The sequence below is a fragment of the Malaclemys terrapin genome, chromosome 10 (assembly GCF_027887155.1).
Source record: "Malaclemys terrapin pileata isolate rMalTer1 chromosome 10, rMalTer1.hap1, whole genome shotgun sequence".
Lineage (NCBI taxonomy): Eukaryota > Metazoa > Chordata > Testudines > Emydidae > Malaclemys > Malaclemys terrapin.
In genome coordinates, this window is record NC_071514.1 from 76,576,050 (window position 1) to 76,597,534 (window position 21,485).

Consider the following 21,485-nt stretch of genomic DNA (forward strand, 5'->3'; position numbering starts at 1 on the left):
TGAGAACAGGCATTTGCATTAGCAGTCTCGGATGATGACCCAGCACATGTTGTTCATTTTAAGAACACTTTCACTGCATGACAAAACGCAAAGAAGGTACCAACGTGAGATCTCTAAAGATAGCTACAGCACTCAACCCAAGGTTTAAGAATCTGAAGTCCCTTCCAAAATCTGAGAGGGACGAGGTGTGGAGCATGCTTTCAGAAGTCTTAAAAGAGCAACACTCCGATGAGGAAACTACAGAACCCAAACCACCAAAAAAGAAAAATCAACTTTCTGCTGGTGGCAGCTGACTCAGATAATGAAAATGAACATGCGTCAGTCTGCACTGCTTTGGATTGTTATCGAGCAGAACCCCAGAATGGGTGGGTCAGCATGGATGCATGTCCCCTGGAATGGTGGTTGAAGCATGACGGGGATATATGAATCTTTAGTGCATCTGGCACATACATATCTTGCGACGCCAACTACAACAGTGCCATGAGAACACCTGTTCTTATTTTCAGGTGACATTGTAAACAAGAAGCAGGCAGCATTATCTCCTGCAAATGTAAACAAACTTGTTTGTCTGAGCGATTGGCTGAACAAGAAGTAGGACTGGGTGGACTTGCAGACTCTAAAATTTTACATTATTTTATTTTTGAATGCAGTTATTTTTGTACATAATTCTACATTTGTAAGTTCAACTTTCATGATAAAGACATTGCACTACACTACTTGTATTAGGCGAATTGAAAAATACTATTTCTTTTGGTTTTTTTTACAGTGCAAATACTTGTAATCAAAAATAAATATAAAGTGAGTACTGTACACTTTGTATTCTATGTTGTAACTGAAATCAATATTTGAAAATGTAGAAAACATCCAAAAATATTTAAATAAATGGTATATTATTGTTTAACAGTGCAATTAATTTTGTTAATCACTTGACAGCCCTCGTATTAACAATAATTGTTCAAAAACATCAGTATGTGTAATACAACCTGGGTGACCAAGCAGGTTAAACTTGCACTTGTGCTGCTTGTGTTCTCAGACCAACAGTCAGAGAACACAAAAGGATAACTTCAGAACAGCTGCCAGTATTTTGGGAAAAACACTACTAGGGAATTAATATTAACCCTACAGAACACACTCTAAAGCTGTTCAACATTTTTCACTCTACTGACAAAGAAACCAGTTTAGGAACAGACCCAAGATTCTTGGCCAGAACTAGTGGATAATGGTGTGAATTCATTGGTATGAGAAGCTGCATTCAGCCAACTGATAGAAGTTAAAAGCACCCTCTTTGAAATTATAAAATATTTAACCCTTCTTGTTATGAATGCCCTGTGTAGAACTGCACAGCTACACCTGTGAAAACATTCCCTTTGATTTCAGCAGACCACCATATAGTAAGGTTTACATATATAGGACAGTATATATGCCAGAGATATCAGGTATGAAGTGCTCCAGGACAGCATAAGGGAGTGTTAGTAACAAACAGAAGGGATTTTGCTACCTTCTGCAATCCATCCCTTTACCTAGAGAATAACTTAAAGGAAGCTGCTCTTTTTGCACTCTTATGTCAGGATACACAAATCTGGGTAAAAATAGTCACGGATGCCATCCATCCCTTGCAGTAATGTCAGCTCATTGATAAATTCCTGTGTGCATGCACCTAGTTCAACAAGACAGGAAGACTCCCAGTTTGCACTCTCTATAATTGGTCATCCATAGGATCACAAGACCTGCAAGTCCATATTGTGCAGATTCCACCTGCCAGTACAGGTCTCTTTGCTACACTACATCAATTCTGTATGCATGCATATATGCACATTTACTTTAAAAAGAGGAAGGTTTGTCTAGTGCAGCGATCGGCAACCTTTGGCACGCGGCCCGTCAGGGAAAGCCGCTGGCGGACCGGAACTGTTTGTTTACCTGCAGCATCCGCAGTTAATGTGCTGCCGAGGGATGTGCTGGCCACCGCTTCCCGCAGCCCCCATTGGCCTGGAATGGTGAACCGCGGCCAGTGGGAGCTGCGGTCGGCCGAACCTGCAGACGCTGCAGGTAAACAAACAAACAGTCCCAGCCCACCAGCAGATTTCCCTGATGGGCCACGTGCCAAAGGCTGACAACCCCTGGTCTAGTGGTTAAAGCACAGACCTAGAATCAAGGGGTAGGAGTTTTATTCCTCGTCAAGTTTTGTCAAGTCAAACTCTCCAAACTTTGTTATCCCCATTTTACAGATGGATAAAAACTAACAACTCCCTACCTCACTAGTGTGTTTTGAGGCTGAATTAGTTCATGGTTTTAAAGGGCTCAAGCATCCTCAAATATAAGGTGCCATAGAAGTAGTTATGTTAGCAACAGCAGATTTCCTACAAGAAGACAAAAAACGTCCTGGAAGCAACAAAGCTAACCCTTCAGGAAAGGAAGCTGAAATTTCCTCATCGTTATCACAGGTCAGAGCCTCAGGGAGAAGAGGTGGCTTCACATCTCAAAAGAGGGAAGCCAGAGCTGTACATTTATGCATAGGGAGACCTCAGATTTCCCCTTGGCAAAAACAGATGTTTCACTTACACTTCTGAGCCAGGAGCATTGAAACAATAATATAAGTATCATTCATCAGCATTTCCCGTCCCCTTCCACAAAAACCCTCAGGAGTTACAGAATAAACATACAATTTATTTACTATATCAGTTAAACCCTCTCAATCCCCTCACCTCTTAATTCCCCCTTTTCTTGTCCATACCAACCTTCCTTGAAAATCTGGCTTGTCCCGCAACTGAAAATTCAATTTGTTTTCCCTCCCTCATCTTATGTTGAAAGGTCTTACATAGTTTGAAATCTCAAAGAGAAAACAGTAACTCTAAAAGTGTGTTGTAAGGAAGCCCTTCCTTTCCCCATCAAGGGGCCTACCATGCTTTTGATACTCCGCTGTCAGAAGTTTTTCTTGTTTTTAAGTCTCCTGTAAATTCATCTGATCTACCAGTGCGAGACCCAGGAGAACACAGTCCACTTTGTCCAGTAGAATCTTCTATTTACTGTGCAGGTCTGTGTTCAACATGAAAGAGAAGGCATTCTTCTGACCAGGTTCAAAGTAAGCTATCCATTAGGTTTCCCTTCAGCTGTAACTTCTGTTAGCTGAGGGCATGTGAATTATACTATCTTTGCTCCTCCCTTCTCTCCAACATACAGCTGCCTGCAACCTCCATCCCATGCTGACCTCCAGCACACCCAAAAAGGACACCTATTCAATTCCATAATAGATAATTACAAAACATTATGATGTGTGGACTAGAAAGATATTGCTCTTCACTTTTCATGTCTGTCCACCCCAAGCATTCCTGGTGAAGACCTTTTAGTCTCAAGCATGTGTCTTGGAGCTTCAGCACTTGCAAGGGCTGCTCCAGCCTTCACTTCTGATTCTGTGGATCAGACAGGGAGTTAATGGCACCACTCAAAACATTTGGGTACTGTCTTACCTGAAGACTGTTTAATAAAATAATAACAATTAGCATTTCTACAGCACCTTTCAGTCACAGACTTCAAAATGCTTCACAAAAAAGGGTAAGTATCATTATCCCCATTTTACAGAAGGGAAACCTATGGCCAAATTAAATTATTTGTCCAATGTCACACAGTGATTGTGTGGGAGAACAAAGAATTGATCCCAAGCCTCCTGAATCCCAGCCTTGTGCCCTGTCCACTCAACCATGCTGCTTGTTCTCCAAGTGATTTTCCAAGTCTCGATAAGACAAGGAATCCTTATACCTTACACAGAGCACATTCCATCCACAAACAAGGCGGAAGATCATAGTCCCAATGTGCAGCTACAGTAATAAAAATAATAATAATTAAGTGAGATACAGCTACAAATTGGAGAAATAGCAGGATTATAGGAAAGACTCCACTGAGGAATATTCCCATGGACTACAGAGAGAGCAAAGTCATGGCCAGTGCAGACTTCAGTCCTCAATTCAAGATCAATAAACTGTTGCTCTTAATGTATGGGTGTGGCAAGAGATAAAAAGCAAGTAAACAGTAACTGAAACAAAGCTTAGCCCCCTAAACTCAAAAGATAACCTGAGCTTAATGACTAGGCATGTAACTGCTGTCCAAAAGACTTTCCTGTTTGAAGATGGTTTTCAGGAAGTCACCAGCCACAGCAGCCTTGCTAGAATCCCCCAGCAAGATGAAACTGCATTAGGTACATTCCACGAGAAGTTCTAAAGTTAGAAACTGTCACGCTTCTGCAGTTCCCCTGCCCCGTTTACTCAGGCCTGGAGAACCCCATCCAAAGGAAACAACTATCCTGCTCTACTATCATTTCTTTCCTCCCTTGCACATGAAGCAGCTATCGAAGAGGAAAACTAGGGACAAAGTATTTTAACTATAGATTTATCATGCAGTAAAATAAGTGCATTGGCAAAAGACCAGTTTGGAGACACCACCAATTAAACCAATCTCTCACCCCCCTTCCAAATATTATTGAAGAGTAGAATTCCCAGCCAATGTGTTTACAGACCTTATGTTCAGAACTGAAAGCTTCAGGGGGAGGGGGGACTACAAATTCCAATTGCCTGCAACCAGTACAATTCTCTCCTCTCTGGTGCACAAGGTCTGCACACACAGTTAAAGATTTACCACTGAAGAAAAATAAACATCTGGATTTAGCAGTGCACTTGGCTTTCAGGACTAGCCATAATAATCATCAACTCCAAAGAAGCTGTAATAAAGGCATAAACAACCAAAAAGTTAACTTACTAGTGCCAGCTATTTTCTGAAAGAGTGACTTGCATCAATAATATAAGTTACTTTTTAACCTTCTATACTTAGATTCTGTTAAAAAGTACCTTTCATTCTAGGGACAAAGAAAGGCAAATAGATTCGTAGTCCACCTGTCCCGCTACAGAAAATCCATCAACAGCCTGTCTGAAGCCTCACTATTGTAGAGAAGATCAGACTTTGGCCTTCCTAGAGCATACACAGCCAAACTATGGTGGTTTACAGAAGAGCTCAACCATCTCAAACTAAACAGGGACCATCAAATTCACACCACGATGCTAGAGATAAAAGTAACGTTGCAAGTTCATCCAGTCTACCCTCCCTTCCACAGCCAAGGCTTCCTTCACTAAAACCCAATAAGGATTCACTCCCACAGTTTACAATACAATATTTGTCAGAGGAAGACAAATGAAGATGAGCAGGTCAGTCAGTTACAGAAGTACTAGACAGAAAATCAGATTAGAAACAACCGATGTCAAAACACCATCACTGTTTCATCATTATAAGCCTCCTAAAGCAGCCAGATCAGAACTTTTCACAACAGACACACCTAACCAAGCTTGCTCTCTGGCACTATAGAACACCATCTCACAAAGACACTTGTTCTAATCTCTTACACTGGTCCTTCCTTGGCAGCAACAGCCCAGATTTATTTTACAAACATGATCAAGGGGGAGAAATGCAGTAACCCCATATCTGTAGGGTTAACAAAAGGACTCACATACCTGATGCTGGAAGCAATCCTACCAAACTTATGATTTCGTTCATGCATAAAACCTACTTACTTTTTGTTAACTCTACCTTTGTGTGTTTTCGAGCAGACACAAAACACTACCCATAGAACAATAATTAGTGATCTGCTGTCTGAAGCTGCTTTAATTAACCGTATCCCTCTTTCCTCCCTCAAAGAGAAAACTGGCAGAAAAGTGTCCTTCTGCAATTGAGATCTGATTAATATCCAACAGATCAGCTTTCAGTGGGCCGTACCCTGCCTTTCAGAGAGATGGAGATGATCATACAAATGTCTCTCCCCCCTCTCATCTTTACTTACCAGGAGTCTAGTGAATTAAAAAAAAAAAACACATATATTATAAATAAATAAATAAATAAATAAGGCACATCAGAAGCTCCCTCCCTTTCTCATTGCATAACCAACACTGGCAGAAAGTGCTGCAAGTTTCACCCAATGTCATGATCTTAAGAGCAGCTCCCAATGCTGAAGTTTTAAGAAAATGCAGCTGAATGTCTTTTTCAAGTTAGGATTTATTTTTGGCTTGCGTCAATTGGGAAAGGAGAAGTGTTCCACATCCTGGAGAGTCTGCCCAGACTGTCTATGATGACAGTGCCTAGCAGACTGCATCATAAATTTCACCAAGGGTTTAAAGTGTCACTGAATCCACTTATATAGCCACAGTAAAACAAAACACACTAAAAAAAATTCATTTTAGCAGCTATGAAAGTGTCCAGCTATATAACTCCCAGTGAGAGTGTTTCACAGTTTGCTAGACTATTGGGTTTTCAGATTAAATTATAGAGAAGGGAACCATTAAAAATGTATCCACATCTTTAACAAATGCAAATAGTGCCCTGAACGTACTGTGGTCTTGTTCACAATTCATTCAGTATAAAAAATACTTGACTTTGCAATCCATTAGCCCTCTCTACCCTCCAGTGGTAACAGCTTCCCTTACAGGCAGGCACCAACCTCAGCCAAGATACATGAGTTCACTACCAGCTCTCTCCCTACACAAGGAGGCAGGCTAAGCACAAGATGAGAATGGACTTGACTCATGCCGAAGGTCAAAACCTTGGAAAGACTAGTCCAGTAAACCAGGTACTAATAGAGCCCATGATCCACAGAGTCACTGGGCAAGTCAGTTTGTCTCTTTGTGGCTTGGTCATCGCCAAGATATGGGGAGGGCCCATCAATATCCCTCAGCCCAAGTCCCTGGGGAATGGGACTGGCAGAGGCATCTCTGCAGACCAACACTGAGTCTAGTTTTCTTTGGAAATGGGTGGAATGGGGCAGCCCTGGTACACACCACCACATGGCCCCGACCCAGCTCTCCTGAGGGGGAGGCAGCTCTTACATGCCTCCTCCTCAGCATTTTTTCAGGGGTGAGGGCAGGGGAGAAGGCAGCCCTGACAAACACCCTCCCCTGCCTAACTCATTTGGGGAGGCCGAGAGAAGCAAGGCATCCCTGACATCCCCAGTTAAACTGAGAGAGAAAGAGACAGCCCTGACACCCCCTCCTCCTGTATCCGGCTCCCTTGGGTGGGGGTGGGGAAGAGACAGAGCCAGATTTACATCTTCAGCATCGTCCCCCCAGCTGACCTTGGTCTTGCACACAGTTTTAGAGAGGTAAGGCGCCCCTAGGCACATGCCTACTGTGCCTAATTGGAAATCCGGCCCTGGGGAGAGACAGACCCCGACACCCCCTCCTCCTGCACCCAGCTCCCTTAGGTGGGCGGGGAGGAAGACAGACCCTGACACCCCCTCCTCCTCTGCCCGGCTCCCTTAGGTGGGGGAGAGGGGCAGAGACAGCCCTGACACACGCTATCCTCCTGCGTCTGGCTCCCTTGGGTGGTGGTGGGGAAGACAAACCCTGACTCCCCCTCCTCTTGCGCCCAGCTCCCGTGGGTCTAGGGGGGAAGAGAGACAGACCCTGACTCCCCCTCCTCTTGCGCCCAGCTCCCGTGGGTCTAGGGGGGAAGAGAGACAAACCCTGACTCCCCCTCCTCCTGCGCCCAGCTCCCGTGGGTCTAGGGGGGAAGAGAGACAGACCCTGACACCCCCTCCTCCTGCGCCCAGCTCCCGTGGGTCTAGGGGGGAAGAGAGACAGACCCTGACACCCCCTCCTCCTGCGCCCAGCTCCCGTGGGTCTAGGGGGGAAGAGAGACAGACCCTGACACCCCCTCCTCCTGCGCCCAGCTCCCGTGGGTCTAGGGGGGAAGAGAGTCAGACCCTGACACCCCCTCCTCCTGCGCCCAGCTCCCGTGGGTCTAGGGGGGAAGAGAGACAGACCCTGACACCCCCTCCTCCTGCGCCCAGCTCCCGTGGGTCTAGGGGGGAAGAGAGACAGACCCTGACACCCCCTCCTCCTGCGCCCAGCTCCCGTGGGTCTAGGGGGGAAGAGAGTCAGACCCTGACACCCCCTCCTCCTGCGCCCAGCTCCCGTGGGTCTAGGGGGGAAGAGAGACAGACCCTAACACCCCCTCCTCCTGCGCCCAGCTCCCGTGGGTCTAGGGGGGGAAGAGAGTCAGACCCTGACACCCCCTCCTCCTGCGCCCAGCTCCCGTGGGTCTAGGGGGGAAGAGAGACAGACCCTGACACCCCCTCCTCCTGCGCCCAGCTCCCGTGGGTCTAGGGGGGAAGAGAGACAGACCCTGACACCCCCTCCTCCTGCGCCCAGCTCCCGTGGGTCTAGGGGGGAAGAGAGACAGACCCTGACACCCCCTCCTCCTGCGCCCAGCTCCCGTGGGTCTAGGGGGGAAGAGAGTCAGACCCTGACACCCCCTCCTCGTGCAACCAGCTCCCGTGGGTGGCGGTGGCGGGGGAAAAGAGACAGCCCCGGCTCCCGGGGCGAAGCAGCCCTCACAGGTCCCCCTGTTCCGTACCTGTGCCGGCTCCCCCCGAGCCTGCGGGCACCTCCCCGTCCATCTCGCCAGCGGTCATGTGAGCCCGGGATCCCAGCGGCCTCCCTCCCCTTCCTCCTCCGCGCCCGCCTGTCTGAGGGGGCGGAGCGGGGGCTGGAGAGTCCGACTCCGCCTGCCCTGGGTCGGGCTGAGGGGAGGCGTCCGGGGCTGCTGGGCCTTGTAGGCTGAGAAGTGAAGGGGCACAGTCCGGGGGATGGGGGGGTCCCCAGGCAGGGAGGGGGCATAGATGGGGACACCCATACCACAGCGTTCTGAGACAATACCATTATGCTGCGTGGTCCTGCCACAACACAACATTGTGATGTTCTGACAGGAGTACATCACATCCAGACAGCACTGTATTCCCTCTAAATGCCATCCGATCACAACACCACTTCGTGACAATGGCCCTGATTTAGCAAAGCGCTTAAAACACATACTTACGTTTCATGGCTTCAAGATAATTTTGGGACCCATCAGCTTTCTCACAGTCAACCCTGTTAAATTCAAAAATATTAGAACAGGTGGTAATCTCTGCCTGCTGACTGAGGTTCTTGGAGTACTGTAAAAGCACTGAAATTTTAATATTGATTCATAATAAATAATTAAGACATCATAAAATGTAGAAAAAAAACATTATGTAAGTGACCAGTCCAAGATGCAGTTACCTGACAGAGCCAGCCTTTGCTTAAAGGTAGAACCAACACTGTACTGGAAACCAGAAGGGGATACTATAAAGTGGTTGCTCTCCAGAATGGCTACTGGAGATACAAACTTCCTTGCAGATATCACCACACATACTATGAGAAACAAATTAAGCAGCCAAATAAATTGGTATCAATAATGAATTGAAAAGTTCAGCCCCCTCAGTACTGTCGGTATCTGTAATTGATGTCAAAGTGGGGCTAAATTTCTTACCTCAATAGCCCTGCCCTTTGAGAGACTGCAGGAAAACTTTTGGTTTTTGTTGTTGTTGCAGAGTCTAAATTTTTGTTAATGGCATGGAAGTTTTGTTGCTATCTGATCACATAATTAGAAAGTTCCCCAATGTCCCTAAAATTCAATATTTTCAATAAAATGTTTTGTTTTCTAGTCACTATAAACCTATGATGCATGTCAACTTCTATGCAACACCACTATAAACAACTGAAATAAGTATCTAACGTCTTTTCCAAAGGATTGGAAAAATATTGTATCAATAGTTATAGTTTTCATTCTAACAGAGGCATGAGATACAAATACAGTAGAGACTAATGTTTGTATGCTTTATGCATCATAAAGCATACAAACATGAGAAAACTTGTCATACAGATGTATTTTCTAAAGGTACATCAGATGAAGATTTCAGACATGCATAACTCCATTTTATTTTACCAATAGCTCTCTCTCAATCTGGAACTATATGGTTGATTCTAGTATAAATAAATAAGACATATTGCATAATGGTCTTTTTGAAAACACATCCAAGAAAGCAGAGGGAATGTAAAATTTAACATTTATGAATTCTGAATCTTCTCATTACAATGCTACCGACCTACAGTACAGTAATTCTTTTCACTTTTAATTTACAAACCACTGTACATACATTCACTAATTAATCTTAATTTTACTCCTGCAAGATAGGTAATTAGTATCCCCATTATTACACAGGGAAACTGAGACACAGAAAGGTACTTTACAAAGGGAGACTAGTAGACCTCGGTAATCATGAGCATGCTACTCTCCCTTGAATTCTCCCATGCTGCTTCCCCACCCAAAAGATGTGAATGACCCAAAGATTCTCCTTTTCGGCCTAGCACTTCTTATGCTGTGCTCCCCCAATAAAATAGGAAGCGGAGTAAAACTGACTATTAAATTAAATGAATACAGCACAGATACTCCATCTTCTTAACAAACCAGTAGGATATCTTGAAGCTGATCAGCTCTTTTCTGTACAGGGTGATAGGAATGGGATGAGGATATCTGAGCTGCTAGGCCATTTGTACTTTTTGTAGACAGGAAGGGAATAGGGAGTTGTGAATGTTCAGCACTTCTAAAAACCAGGCCCCATGCTCTTTTCTGTGTAGATATACAGTATAATTTGTAAACAAAATGTACAGCAGAATAATTTAGCCATCAGTCTTGGATTGTATTTATCTTCGTCAACTATTATTATGCCCCAATACAAATATGACATTCTGCATTTAGAATTGCGTTTGCACACGATAGGTGGAGTCACGCAGAAAAATATTGTGAAAAAACATAATCCAACTGCAGAAATGGTATCTGAATAGGGTTTAAAAGGTCTTCTTTAGCATAAGCCACTAACCCTTCATTTTTACGATAAACGCAATAAGAGGCAACATGGACTAGTGCATAGGACACCGCTAGGCATTAGTGTAATATAAATAATAATAAAATACTAGAGCGAGGGGAAAAAACATTTGGGTCATTTGCACCATGGAGATGGCAGGGGCCAATGAGCTCAATGCTACAAACATAGTGGGTATTTACCTACATTTTCCTGTATGTGGAGAGTTTACAGGATCAGCCCCAACTGTCAGTACTTAAAACCGTGGGCATTAGAAACTCCCCCACTGTGACATACCAGTGTACAATCCAGACTAATGAGTAGCTGTGTCATCCCTGCTCTCTAACCTGGGGTACCCTTTACAATGCTTTGCTGCTTTAGTCCAGTCTGGACTGCTTATAAACAGCTTCCAGCAGGCAAATTACTCCCAGCTATGTGTCTGTGTGTGCTGCAGCTAGCCAACCATACCTTGGCTCTTACCAACCTCAGTTATACTGCAGGGTGACCCCAATTCACTCTTAGATTTCCCCCTCCCTCCCCAAGAAATGTATGTCCTGTACTGCCCAGCCCTCTCCTGGACAATTCAAGTATATATTTCTGATATTGCTTTAATAGAAATAATATACACATACTTGACGCTCCAAACAGAATTTCCCAAACACTTCAGTTTAAACACACTGCATTAGATAAAACAAGTTTATTAAGTACAAAGAGATAGGCTTTAAGGGACTATGAGTAATGAGAACTAAAAGTCAGAAATGGTTAAAAAAATAAAGATAAAATGCAACTGGTGCCCAACTTAACAAACTATGTTAATTTCAAAGCAAAGTTTTCTCACCACATGTTCTCAACAGTCTTATGAACTAAACTTCTTATCTCAGGACCCCTTCTGCAGTTCAGTGGCTGCTTTCTTTATCTGTTCTGGTGCAGTGAATCAATGGACCGAAAGAGAGAGGGAGGGAGGGCACATTGGAGTGTTTGTTCCTTCTTTTTATAGTGTCAGTCCCCCTCTTGGAAAACATTTCCGGCTGAGATTCAAGACACAGACAGTCTATGGAGAAGGATGTTCCCTGCCGCTTTTCCTCACCTGTTTGAGGTTTCTTTGTCTACCCTTCCTGCCTGATGATGCTGTTTGCTACTTAAGTGCAAATTAAGCAGAGCACAAATTCCTTTGTTTGAGACAGACCCGTTTGCCAGGTTTGGAACATGTTAATAACACTATACAGGGAAATCTTATAACGTCACATACAATGTTACCACACACATTTTATCAGGACAATACGGACCAGCAAATTATGAATTTTCAGATGATACCTTGCAAGGCATACTTTATACAAAGATTATTACAAGTGTGTATCGTGTGGACACAGAGGTACATTCTGTCACACCCACCCAATCCTGAAACTGCTGATTAAGGATGGAAAGAGACACATTGAAAAAGCAGTGAAAAACAGCTGGCATATGGGCAGCAGAGCAGTTTCAATAGAAATGGAAAGAAATAAAAAAAGAAGAGAAGCTGAAAGTTATTGCAAATGAAGGGACTGCAGAGGCAAAGAGAGGGGGAAAAGGTCATGTGTTTAATCTGAGTGGTAACAAAAGGAAGAATGGTTAGTTTGAAGGTAGCTCGGCTCCATCCCCAGCACCTTCACTTAATGTTGCTGCAAACTAAAGTCAAGATCCTGATATGCAAATCAACAATAATTTAACTGAAAAAAAAATCTATTTTTATGCAATGAGGGATCCAATAATAGCCCATTCTAAATTTCCTTCTTTAAGAGCTTCAGGGCCTAGATCCTCAAAGTTATTTAGATGCCTAAATACCTTTGAGGATTGGGGCCCAGGGAAGAATATGTAACTCCTCACTTAAAATTGTTAACGTTTAACATTGTTTCGTTGCTGATCAATTAGGAAACATGCTCATTTAAAGTTGTGCAATGCTCCCTTCTAACGTTGTTTGGCAGTCACCTGCTTTGTCTACTGCTTGCAGGAAGAGCAGCCCATTGCAGCTAGCTAGTGGGAGCTTGGAACCAGGGTGGACCAGCAGCTCCCCCTATCAGCTCCCGGCTCCCTTAAGTTCCCTGTGCCGCAGCCACCCAGAAGGCTAGCAATTGCAACTGTCCCTCCCCGCACTACCATGTGCTGCTCCTGCCCTCTGCCCTTGGAGGGAAAGAAGAGGGGGGACTAATGTCAGGGTGTCTCCCTCCCCCCTGCACCTTGCTTACCCCATCTTCCATAGAGCAGGGGGGACACACCAGGGCTCAGGACAGAGGGAGCTTGCAGCAGCTGGTCTTAGCAAGCTGATCTAATTAACAAGGCAGTGTACTTAAAGGGGAAATGTGCATCTCTCTCTCACACACACACATACTCCCTCCCTCCATTCCTGCTGCCTTGTAGTGAGAGAGTTAACCCTTGAGGGCTCAGCCAATTGCTAGTTCATAATTCAGCAGTAAAGGAAATATCCCACCCTCTGACTCCTCCACCTCAACCAAGCTTCACAATCATCATCATTGTGTACCAGTATTGTTTAAAACTTATACTGTGTGTGTGTATGGATAATATATATATTTAGTCTTTTGACTGGTGAAAAAGAAAGATTTCCCTGGAACCTAACCCCCTCATTTACATTAATTCTTATGGGGAAATCAGATTTGCTTAACATCATTTCGCTTAAAGTTGCATTTTTCAGGAACATAACTACAACATTAAATGAGGAGTTACTGTATACCAAGTCAGCTAGATTTGAGAGGAGTTAGAGTGACATCTTGTGACTAGTTTGCAAAATAACAAGTCTGGATTTCCTGACTTTTCCCCCTCAAGTTTCTTCTCCTAAATGTCACTTTAAAATTGAGAAGATATCCACAATCAATTCTAAGACCCATGTTCACATCCTGCCTTATATATGCCACTCTGAATACATCATACTGTGTCACAAACTTCAAATGGTACTTCACATTTTTTTCCTTTGGCCTTAGGCCTGAAGAGTTCCTACCAGAATTTACATGGCTTCTTGGCAGGTAATGCACCCATAAATAATAAGTGGACTTGCTCAGAAAATCATTTGCCGATCGCCTCTGTAGGAAATGTGGGAATTAAAGGGGCAACGCACTGAAATTTAAAACCCAATATTGTTACAAATGACACTTAAAGAGCACGGAAAGAGCTTAGAGAAAAATATTTTTTTTCTAGTTTTCCAGTTTTCTGTTATGACTTTGACTGCACTTTACATAGAATTACGTTCAGTGTTTCTCCTGAATAGTCATTTCATCAGACAGTGTCCTTACTGGTGGTAAGGGAGACAGAAATATTTTTAAAAGGGTGAAAATGTGATTGATTATAAAATCACAAAAATTGGCAGAGCAACTGATGTAATCACCTGTAATGACTTTGTAATATTTACAAAATTACTAGATTTCAAACTGATGGTGTCCTTCTAAATAAATACTTTTAAGGCAGCCACTCTCTCTCATTGCATCAGCAAATGGTACCTTCAGCCACTCCTTATCCAGGCACCAGTAACAGAGAAAACAGTTGTGTCCCGTTTCTATTGCTTCTGATGAGGCGGTGACTCCCCCCCATGTCCCAGTACTCAGGGCCATCCATCTAGGTCTTCACTCCACACGGGGCCCCAGGTGAATGGTTCAACATCCCATACCTTATTTAGGCTGTGGCTAGATTGCAGATGGTGCCCTAAAGCTTCATTGCTCTGTATCCCATACCCTCGCATTAGGACGAGGACTGCCTGGAGGTGAACAACTCCGTACCCCTTTTCTTAAGGTCCCTACCCCAGACAGAAAGCAGAGTTTCATCATAACCCTAGTGTAGGGTTACCATATTTCAGCGAGCAAAAAAGAGGACGGGAGAAGCCCCGCCCTAGCCCCGCCCCTGCCCCTCCCACTTCCCGCCCCCCCTGACCTCCCAACCCTCCCCCCGTTCCTTGTCCCCTGACTACCCCCTCCTGGGACCCCTGCCCCTAACTGCCCCCCAGGACTATCTAAGCCTCCCTGCCTCTTGTCCCCTGACTGCCCCAACCTTTATCCACACCCCCACCCCCAGACAGACCCCTGGGACTCCCACGCCCCATCCAACCACTCCCCACCCCCTGACAGCCCCCCCCCAGAACTCCCAACCCATCTAAACCCCTCTGCTCCCTGTCCCCTGACTGCTCCGATCCCTCTCCGCACTCCTGCCCCCTGACAGCCCCCCCCAGAACTCCCAACCCATCTAAACCCCTCTGCTCCCTGTCCCCTGACTGCTCCGATCCCTCTCCCCACTCCTGCCCCCTGACAGCTCCCCCCCAGAACTCCCAGCCCCCTACCCCCCCGCTCCTTGTCCCCTGACTGCCCCCTCCTGGGACCCCTGCTCCTAACTTCCCTCCAGAACCCCACCCCCTACCTAAGACTCCCTGTTCCTTGTCCCCTAACTGCCCCCTCCTAAGACCCCCCCCCCCAACTGCCCACCAGGACCCTACCCCCTACCTGTACCCTGACTGCCCAAAACTTTCTCCACTCCCCCCAAAAAGCCCCCCCCCGTTTCTTGACTGCCCCCTCCAGAACCTCCCTGCCCCTTCTCCTGCCCCCCTTACCCTGCTGCTCAGAACAGGGTGTTGGGCTCTGTGTGAGCCGGACACGTGGCTGCGCTCCCCAGCACAACAAAACCCGGTCCCTGGCCCTGCACAACAAAACCCGGTCCCTGGACCGGACCGGGTTGCAGGGGAGAGCTGTCCTTGTATCAGCACAAAGTGCTCTCGCTCCCGTTTTGCTACGCTGCATGGCAGTAACCGCTCCCAGTTGCAAAAGGGGAGGGCTGCACTTTGTGCTGAGACACTTGCTGGAATGCAGGGCGGAGCTCCTCTCCAGCTGCTCCGGAGTCCAGCCCGGGACTTTCCTGCAGCCCTCCCAGCCGCTCCGGGGGAGGGGGGAAATCCCGGACATTGTGAGTGCTTTACAAATTCCCCCCGGACGCTATTTTTAGCACAAAAAGGAGGACATGTCCGGGTAAATCCGGACGAATGGTAACCCTACCCTAGTGCCTTGCATGGTGTCACGTATCAGGGGGTAGCCGTGTTAGTCTGTATCTACAAAAACAACAAGGAGTCTGGATGCATCTGAAGAAGTGAGGTTTTAACTCACGAAAGCTTATGCCCAAATAAATCTGTTAGTCTTTAAGGTGCCACCAGACTCCTTGTTGTTGTTGTTATCATAACCCTAGTACACCAGGGTCACTTCAAGCTCATACTTTGCCTCTAGTGTCATGGCGGTCACACGTCCCTGTTCCCAGCGCCTGGACCCTCCCTAGGAAGTGCTTTTCCAACCACGTGAAGGAGGGCGAGCGCTGATGTGGCGGCCCTTGTTGGACCGTACCATCCTGAACGTGACCCCTTCTTACTGGGGGTTCAAATAGTCTTCCTAATTTTTGCTCTGTGTCTCCTCCTTGTACCGCCCCATATTACCCTCCCTTCGATTGGCGTTGGTAGCGTCCACGCGTTGGACAAGTCCATTACACAACATTTGTAGGAGTACCAGGGATATATTATCCTATTATTATACCGTTTTCTCACTTTACCCCCCCGTTTTAAATATGCTGCGGTATCTGATGCCCAGGGTGCATTTTATTTTTAATCTATACAGAGAGGGGTATTTGGTATCTCTCTCTTTCCACCTTCCAAGATGGTTCAGTCAGGCCTCACCTAGGGCCGCTGACGAGGGCGGCCATGTTGGACTAAACCAAACTGGTGTATGAAAAAAGGGAGAATTGGTTTTGATGGGCGGTAGGGATTGAAGTCGCGATCGGCGCTGTCGGGAACGGGAGGGAGAAGAGGGCCGGGAGATTATAGAGCGTGTGGCGAGAGGAAGGTACTGGGTGGAAAAATTACACCCCCCCCCATACACACTAGGAGTTGGTGTGTTCTGCTTCGCCATGCCCGCCGGGTCTCGCGCACATGGCCCAGCCGTAGGAGACTCCCCTCCCCCCTGCTTTTCCCCGGAGAGCCTGACCGAGCGCGGCCGGCCCAGCAGCGACCCCCTCCCCATGCAGGAGACGGAGGAGAGCCAGGCGCCCGCGGCGGCCGGAGCCGAGGGGTCCGGGGACGAGCCCGAGCAGCCGGACGGGCCCCCCCAGCGGGAGGAAGAGCCTTCGCCGCCGCCATCATCGCCCGACTCCCAGGAGGAGCAGCCGGCGCCGCCATCGCCCACTTCGCAGGAGACGCCGCCATCGCCCACCTCGCAGGAGGAGCCGCCCGCTGCTGAGGAGGCCGTCGTCAGCCAGGAGGAGCCGCCGGGCCAGCAGACCCCGCAGGAGAAGGCGGAGGCCGAGGAGCGGGAGGAGGCCGAGCCCGCGGAGGAGCCCGAGGACGACATCTCCTTCAGCGACCCCGAGGACTTCGTGGACGACATCAGCGAGGAAGGTGCGGCGGCCGGGGCTGCGTGGCTGGGCCGCCGGGGGCCTCGGCCTGCTCAGGCTGGGCCTCCAGGCGCGCGGGTCTGGGGGTGGGCCTCCAGAGGCAGCCGGAGCGGCGCAGAACTGGACCGGCGGGAAGGGGCGAGCTGCAGGGCCCACGGGGCTGCGGAGCCTTCCGAGACCGGGGCCTTGGGTGCCTGCCTGGGCCTCGGTGCGGGGGCGTAGAGTCCGCGAGCTAGGCCGTGCTGCGTTGGTCCCTGGAGTCCCGTGCCGTGAGGGAGGCGAGCGCCCGGGTCCTGCCGGAGCTCTCGCTCGTGGGCGGCCTGACGGGAATCTCTAGGCCCGGCTCGCCGAGCGCTCCCTGGGCTGAGAAGAGCAAAGCTGGGGCACCACTGAAGCGGCTCTATAGGGACCAGTCCCCTTGCTGACTAGCTGGTGAGCCGCTGGGGGTGCGGGGGAGGCTCGTGTCCTCAAGACCCCAGGTTCCCCCCGTGCCAGCTGGTCCGATTGCACCGGGGGTGGGGGGGGGAGTACAGCTCGAGCTGATGCTATCACAAGCCCCCATGATCTGCTGCGCGGTGTGTAGTGTTACTTGGCTTTCGCAGCCGGGGTCCCAGAGCAGGCGTCTCTTACATCCAGCACATGCCAGCCACGCTGTTAGTATGTGTTGTTTCTGTTACAGCAGCATTTTCAGAATCCCCTTCAGGGTAGGGTCCTCACTTCGTTATACATACAAATGCACAGTGGGGATAGAGTCTCTATCATGAAGGGCTCACAATGTTAGCAGATGGCTTCTGTGCATGTGTGAGCAGTAGAGATCCTCTTCTATATTAGTACAATATATTAGTACTGCTGTATTTCGAGTACACTTAAACAAGAAGTATGTTAAGAGAAGTGTTTTTATTATCATATAAAACCTATTAAACCAAACCTATTAAGTACCTTTCATATCAATGTACCATAAAATACTTGGTAAACCTAATTGCCTTTTCTTCTTAAACCCACTAACATTTATAAGTATCTGCATATTTGCCAGCCCAGGACAATGAAGTAATTCACTTGATCATTCCCAGATCTCATCCTTTAGTTATTTTGGATTTTCTAGCACAGGAATTTTCAGACTAGCCTGTCAAACACCAGTGATTGGTGGACCCCTCCTCAAAGTCTACGGAGTGAAAAGTTTTGAGAAGGCTGGGGAGGGGTAATTGCATCAGTGAGTGGATAGGGTTGCTCTTATGTGATCTTCAGAATGCAATAGCTGAAGAGCAATTTATTTAGTACACCTCTACCCTGATATAACGCTGTCCCCAGGAGCCAAAAAAATCTTACCATGTTATAGGTGAAACCGTGTTATATCGAACTTGCTTTGATCAGCCCGAGTGCACAGCCCCAGTCCCCTGGAGCACAACTTTACCGCATTGTATCCAAATTCATGTTATATTGGGTTGTGTTATATTGGGGTAGAGGTGTACTAGTGAATCCAAGCTATGTGGAAAATATAGTTGAATGCTATCCTGTGTAATTATCTAGAGATGCATATAATTTGTTGTGTTTGGGGGCAGGATGGAGAAACTACTAAAAAAATATTTCTTTGCTATAGTGAGACCTTGGTAAATAGCTAAACTTGCACACAGTGGAATCTTGTAAACAATGTTGTGCTGTACCTGTATTTACTATACTGAAACACAGATATTATGAGAGCCTATATTTACTAAGTTCAGTGTCTGATCTGCATATAAATTAAATAAGAAAATCAGTTATTTCCACTAGTAAATTATACATGTAGGGTTTGTATATTGCAGGGCAGTGAGATGTTACTTTACTACATTAGGTGCCACCAGACTCCTTGTTGTTTTTACTACATTAGAACAGTTAAACTCTAAAACTGTACAAAAATTGCTTTAGACTAAAACTTATTTGTATGTTTTGTTTTGGTTTTTCTAAACTTGTGCAGTAGTTAAAGCAGACAGTGAAAACTGCTTGGTTAGATTTTTTGTTTTTGTTTTCAACCCCATCTTGGGAGATGCCCTTTAGGTATGTCTACACTGCAATTAAACATCCTTGGCTGGTCCTGCTGGATAAGGGGCTGCTTAATTGGGATGTAGACATTCCTGCTGGAGCCTGGGTTCTAGGATCCTGCAAGGTGGTTAAATAGCCCCTTAGCCCAAGGCCTGTGAGCCTCAGTCAACTGCTGTGAGTTTTTAAATTGTGGAGTATACATACCCTGTGCTGAGTTTGGAATGACTGTGTTAATTTTTATCTTCATTCCATTCCAGAACCGGGTAGGCTCTCCCTTCCCACTTCATTATTAAGGGTTAAACTCTTTTTGGTGTTTAGGTAATGTCATATAAGTAACCTGGTTACAGGATTTTAATCTAATTCATGCTGGTTGGCGCGCTAGCATCTTTGCTCACTGCTTCTTGAACTGTTCTCCCTTTCTCTTGATGATCTATTTTTGAAGGAAAAAGGAAGTAATATGTCCATCTCAGTCATTGAACTAAGAATAATCTTGTGCTTGTGGAAAGCCATTGGAAACTTCAGCCTTTTTTCTGTAATATCTTTAGTCCCCACCCTCTCCACTCTGATCCACTGTCTCTTCACTTATTGTGACTGTGCTGGTAAGTTAATTCCTTTTACTTTGCAGTGGACCAAATCCTCTGCTATGTCAGGTATCTCGGGGGTGGGGGTACATCAGGGAGTCAGTTATGGCTTCCTAATGTCTGCATGCCCTCCCTAGTTTAGATCATCTGGTAATGGTGCCCAAGGGAACATCTGCCATTTGAAGATTCCAGGAGCACAGCACAGCACCCCTCCCTGCCTGACATGATTGTCTGCACTGTAGGGTGGAGTATACATGCCGGCTATACTAGCTCTGTGCCCTATGAGCTAGTGCTAGCTAGGAGCCGCATGAGAGGAGCAGGCCAAGGAACCTGGTCTGGTAGGTCTTTCCTGCAGTACAACCCTAATTCAATCCAGATAAAGCTGTGTTTATGTGTATATAGTACAGCAGGGAAAATCTACCGAAAACAAGTTTAAATATGTATTACTCAGTCTGTCTAGATGTTTAGGAACTTGATTATGCAAAAGACTTTAAGACGTTCAGAAATCCTAACACTGAGATTTCCTTATACAATCAGTGGTTCTGTCTGATCATAAACCTGTCTTACATTTCTTCTCAGTGGAGTTTCTCTTGTTGGGAAATGCTTCCATTTCTGTTTTTTTATATATATATAATTCTTGCTAAGGTAAGGAAAAATACTGTAAATAACACATTGGTGATTGATTAAAATTCATCCTCTCTGGTTAGCTGTCATTTCCCTGCAGAGATTTCAAAATTCCTTCTTTCACTCTGGGGCCTGAAGTGTCTATTGCATATACAAACTAAACTACCAGCACCTGAAACCCAGACAAGAGTGATTACACTTCCATGTCTTTCATATATTTTGCTGTCTTGGCTACTAGGAGAATGGTATTGCAAACTCTGGATGTTCATCCTGAGAGCCCTGGATGCACTAGAAAATTAATTTTTCTGACAGTAGTCATCTGCATCAGTTTGTCCTGCACTAAGAGGTAATGTAAACTAGGTGAACCTATTTTCAACACCACTGCAGAAAATGTGATTTGAGAATCCGTGGAGGAGGATCTTGATTTCACTCAATAGCAGTTAAATCAGTTTTGGCAACTGGCCCATCGTAGGGGACCTGTTGCTGATCGCCATTGTCAGCAATACAGTAGACCACTTTCTAAATGTAAATGTTACCTTAAAAGCAAGTAGGATTCAGACTGGTGATGGTGGTGTTTAGGAGCCCTAGTCATGGACCAAGATTCCACTGTCCTATGCATTGCACAAACACAACAAAAAGATGGTCGCTGCCCCAGACCTCTGTGTGAGGAGGAATTAACTGCTAAACATGCTTCTGTGTCAGCTGTGGGCAGAATAAGACCACATAAATAACTTACTGGGAAAAGATCAAGCTAAATTTAAAGATCCTAAGGGCCTACCATGTAGTGACTTGACAAGAGACTTGTGAAGTACTGTTTCTCTTCTTGTCAGTGTTCACAACGCTAATATGTTCTCTTACATGCTGCCCCAGAAATTCATTGAGTCGTAGGATTAAGCTCTGAGAAATTCGCTACACAATGCCGAGTGTGATGCCATTGCCCATGGTCACGCTAGTTGATACAATGCACGGTCTACTAAGGACTGTTGTGTCTCTGGGGTGGCACCACAGGCAATGCCAGGTAGGGTCAGTAGGTGCACCCCTTATCATGTCAGTGGAAATTGGAGAGCGCACAGTGTCCTGGGATGCTTTTGTTCATCTTGGTGACATGGCTGAAAAGCATGCAATGCCACTTTTGGATATGATGAGTGAAGGGAGGCTAGGTCTTTGAGATT

At 46.3% G+C, this 21,485-nt stretch overlaps 2 protein-coding genes across 4 annotated transcripts in view; one reads left to right on the top strand and one right to left on the bottom strand.

Annotated features, from left to right (window-relative positions):
• Nucleotides 1-8,873, bottom strand: part of SNX8 (sorting nexin 8) — a 31,325-nt gene extending 22,452 nt beyond the window's left edge. Inside the window, exon 1 of one of the 3 annotated variants that reach the window (XM_054041368.1) lies at nt 8,848-8,873. In XM_054041368.1, the coding sequence (XP_053897343.1) occupies nt 8,848-8,854 (7 nt within the window). In that variant the 5' untranslated portion in view covers nt 8,855-8,873. Of the gene's footprint in view, nt 1-3,298; nt 3,321-8,385; nt 8,459-8,847 lie in introns of those variants that run through there. The other 2 variants (XM_054041366.1, XM_054041367.1) reach the window with 2 other exon arrangements.
• Nucleotides 8,874-16,563: 7,690 nt separating this feature from the next.
• EIF3B (eukaryotic translation initiation factor 3 subunit B) overlaps nt 16,564-21,485 on the top strand; it is a 31,391-nt gene continuing 26,469 nt past the window's right edge. Inside the window, exon 1 of the mRNA XM_054041455.1 lies at nt 16,564-17,096. Within this exon, the coding sequence (XP_053897430.1) occupies nt 16,610-17,096 (487 nt within the window). The 5' untranslated portion in view covers nt 16,564-16,609. The remainder of the gene's footprint in view (nt 17,097-21,485) is intronic.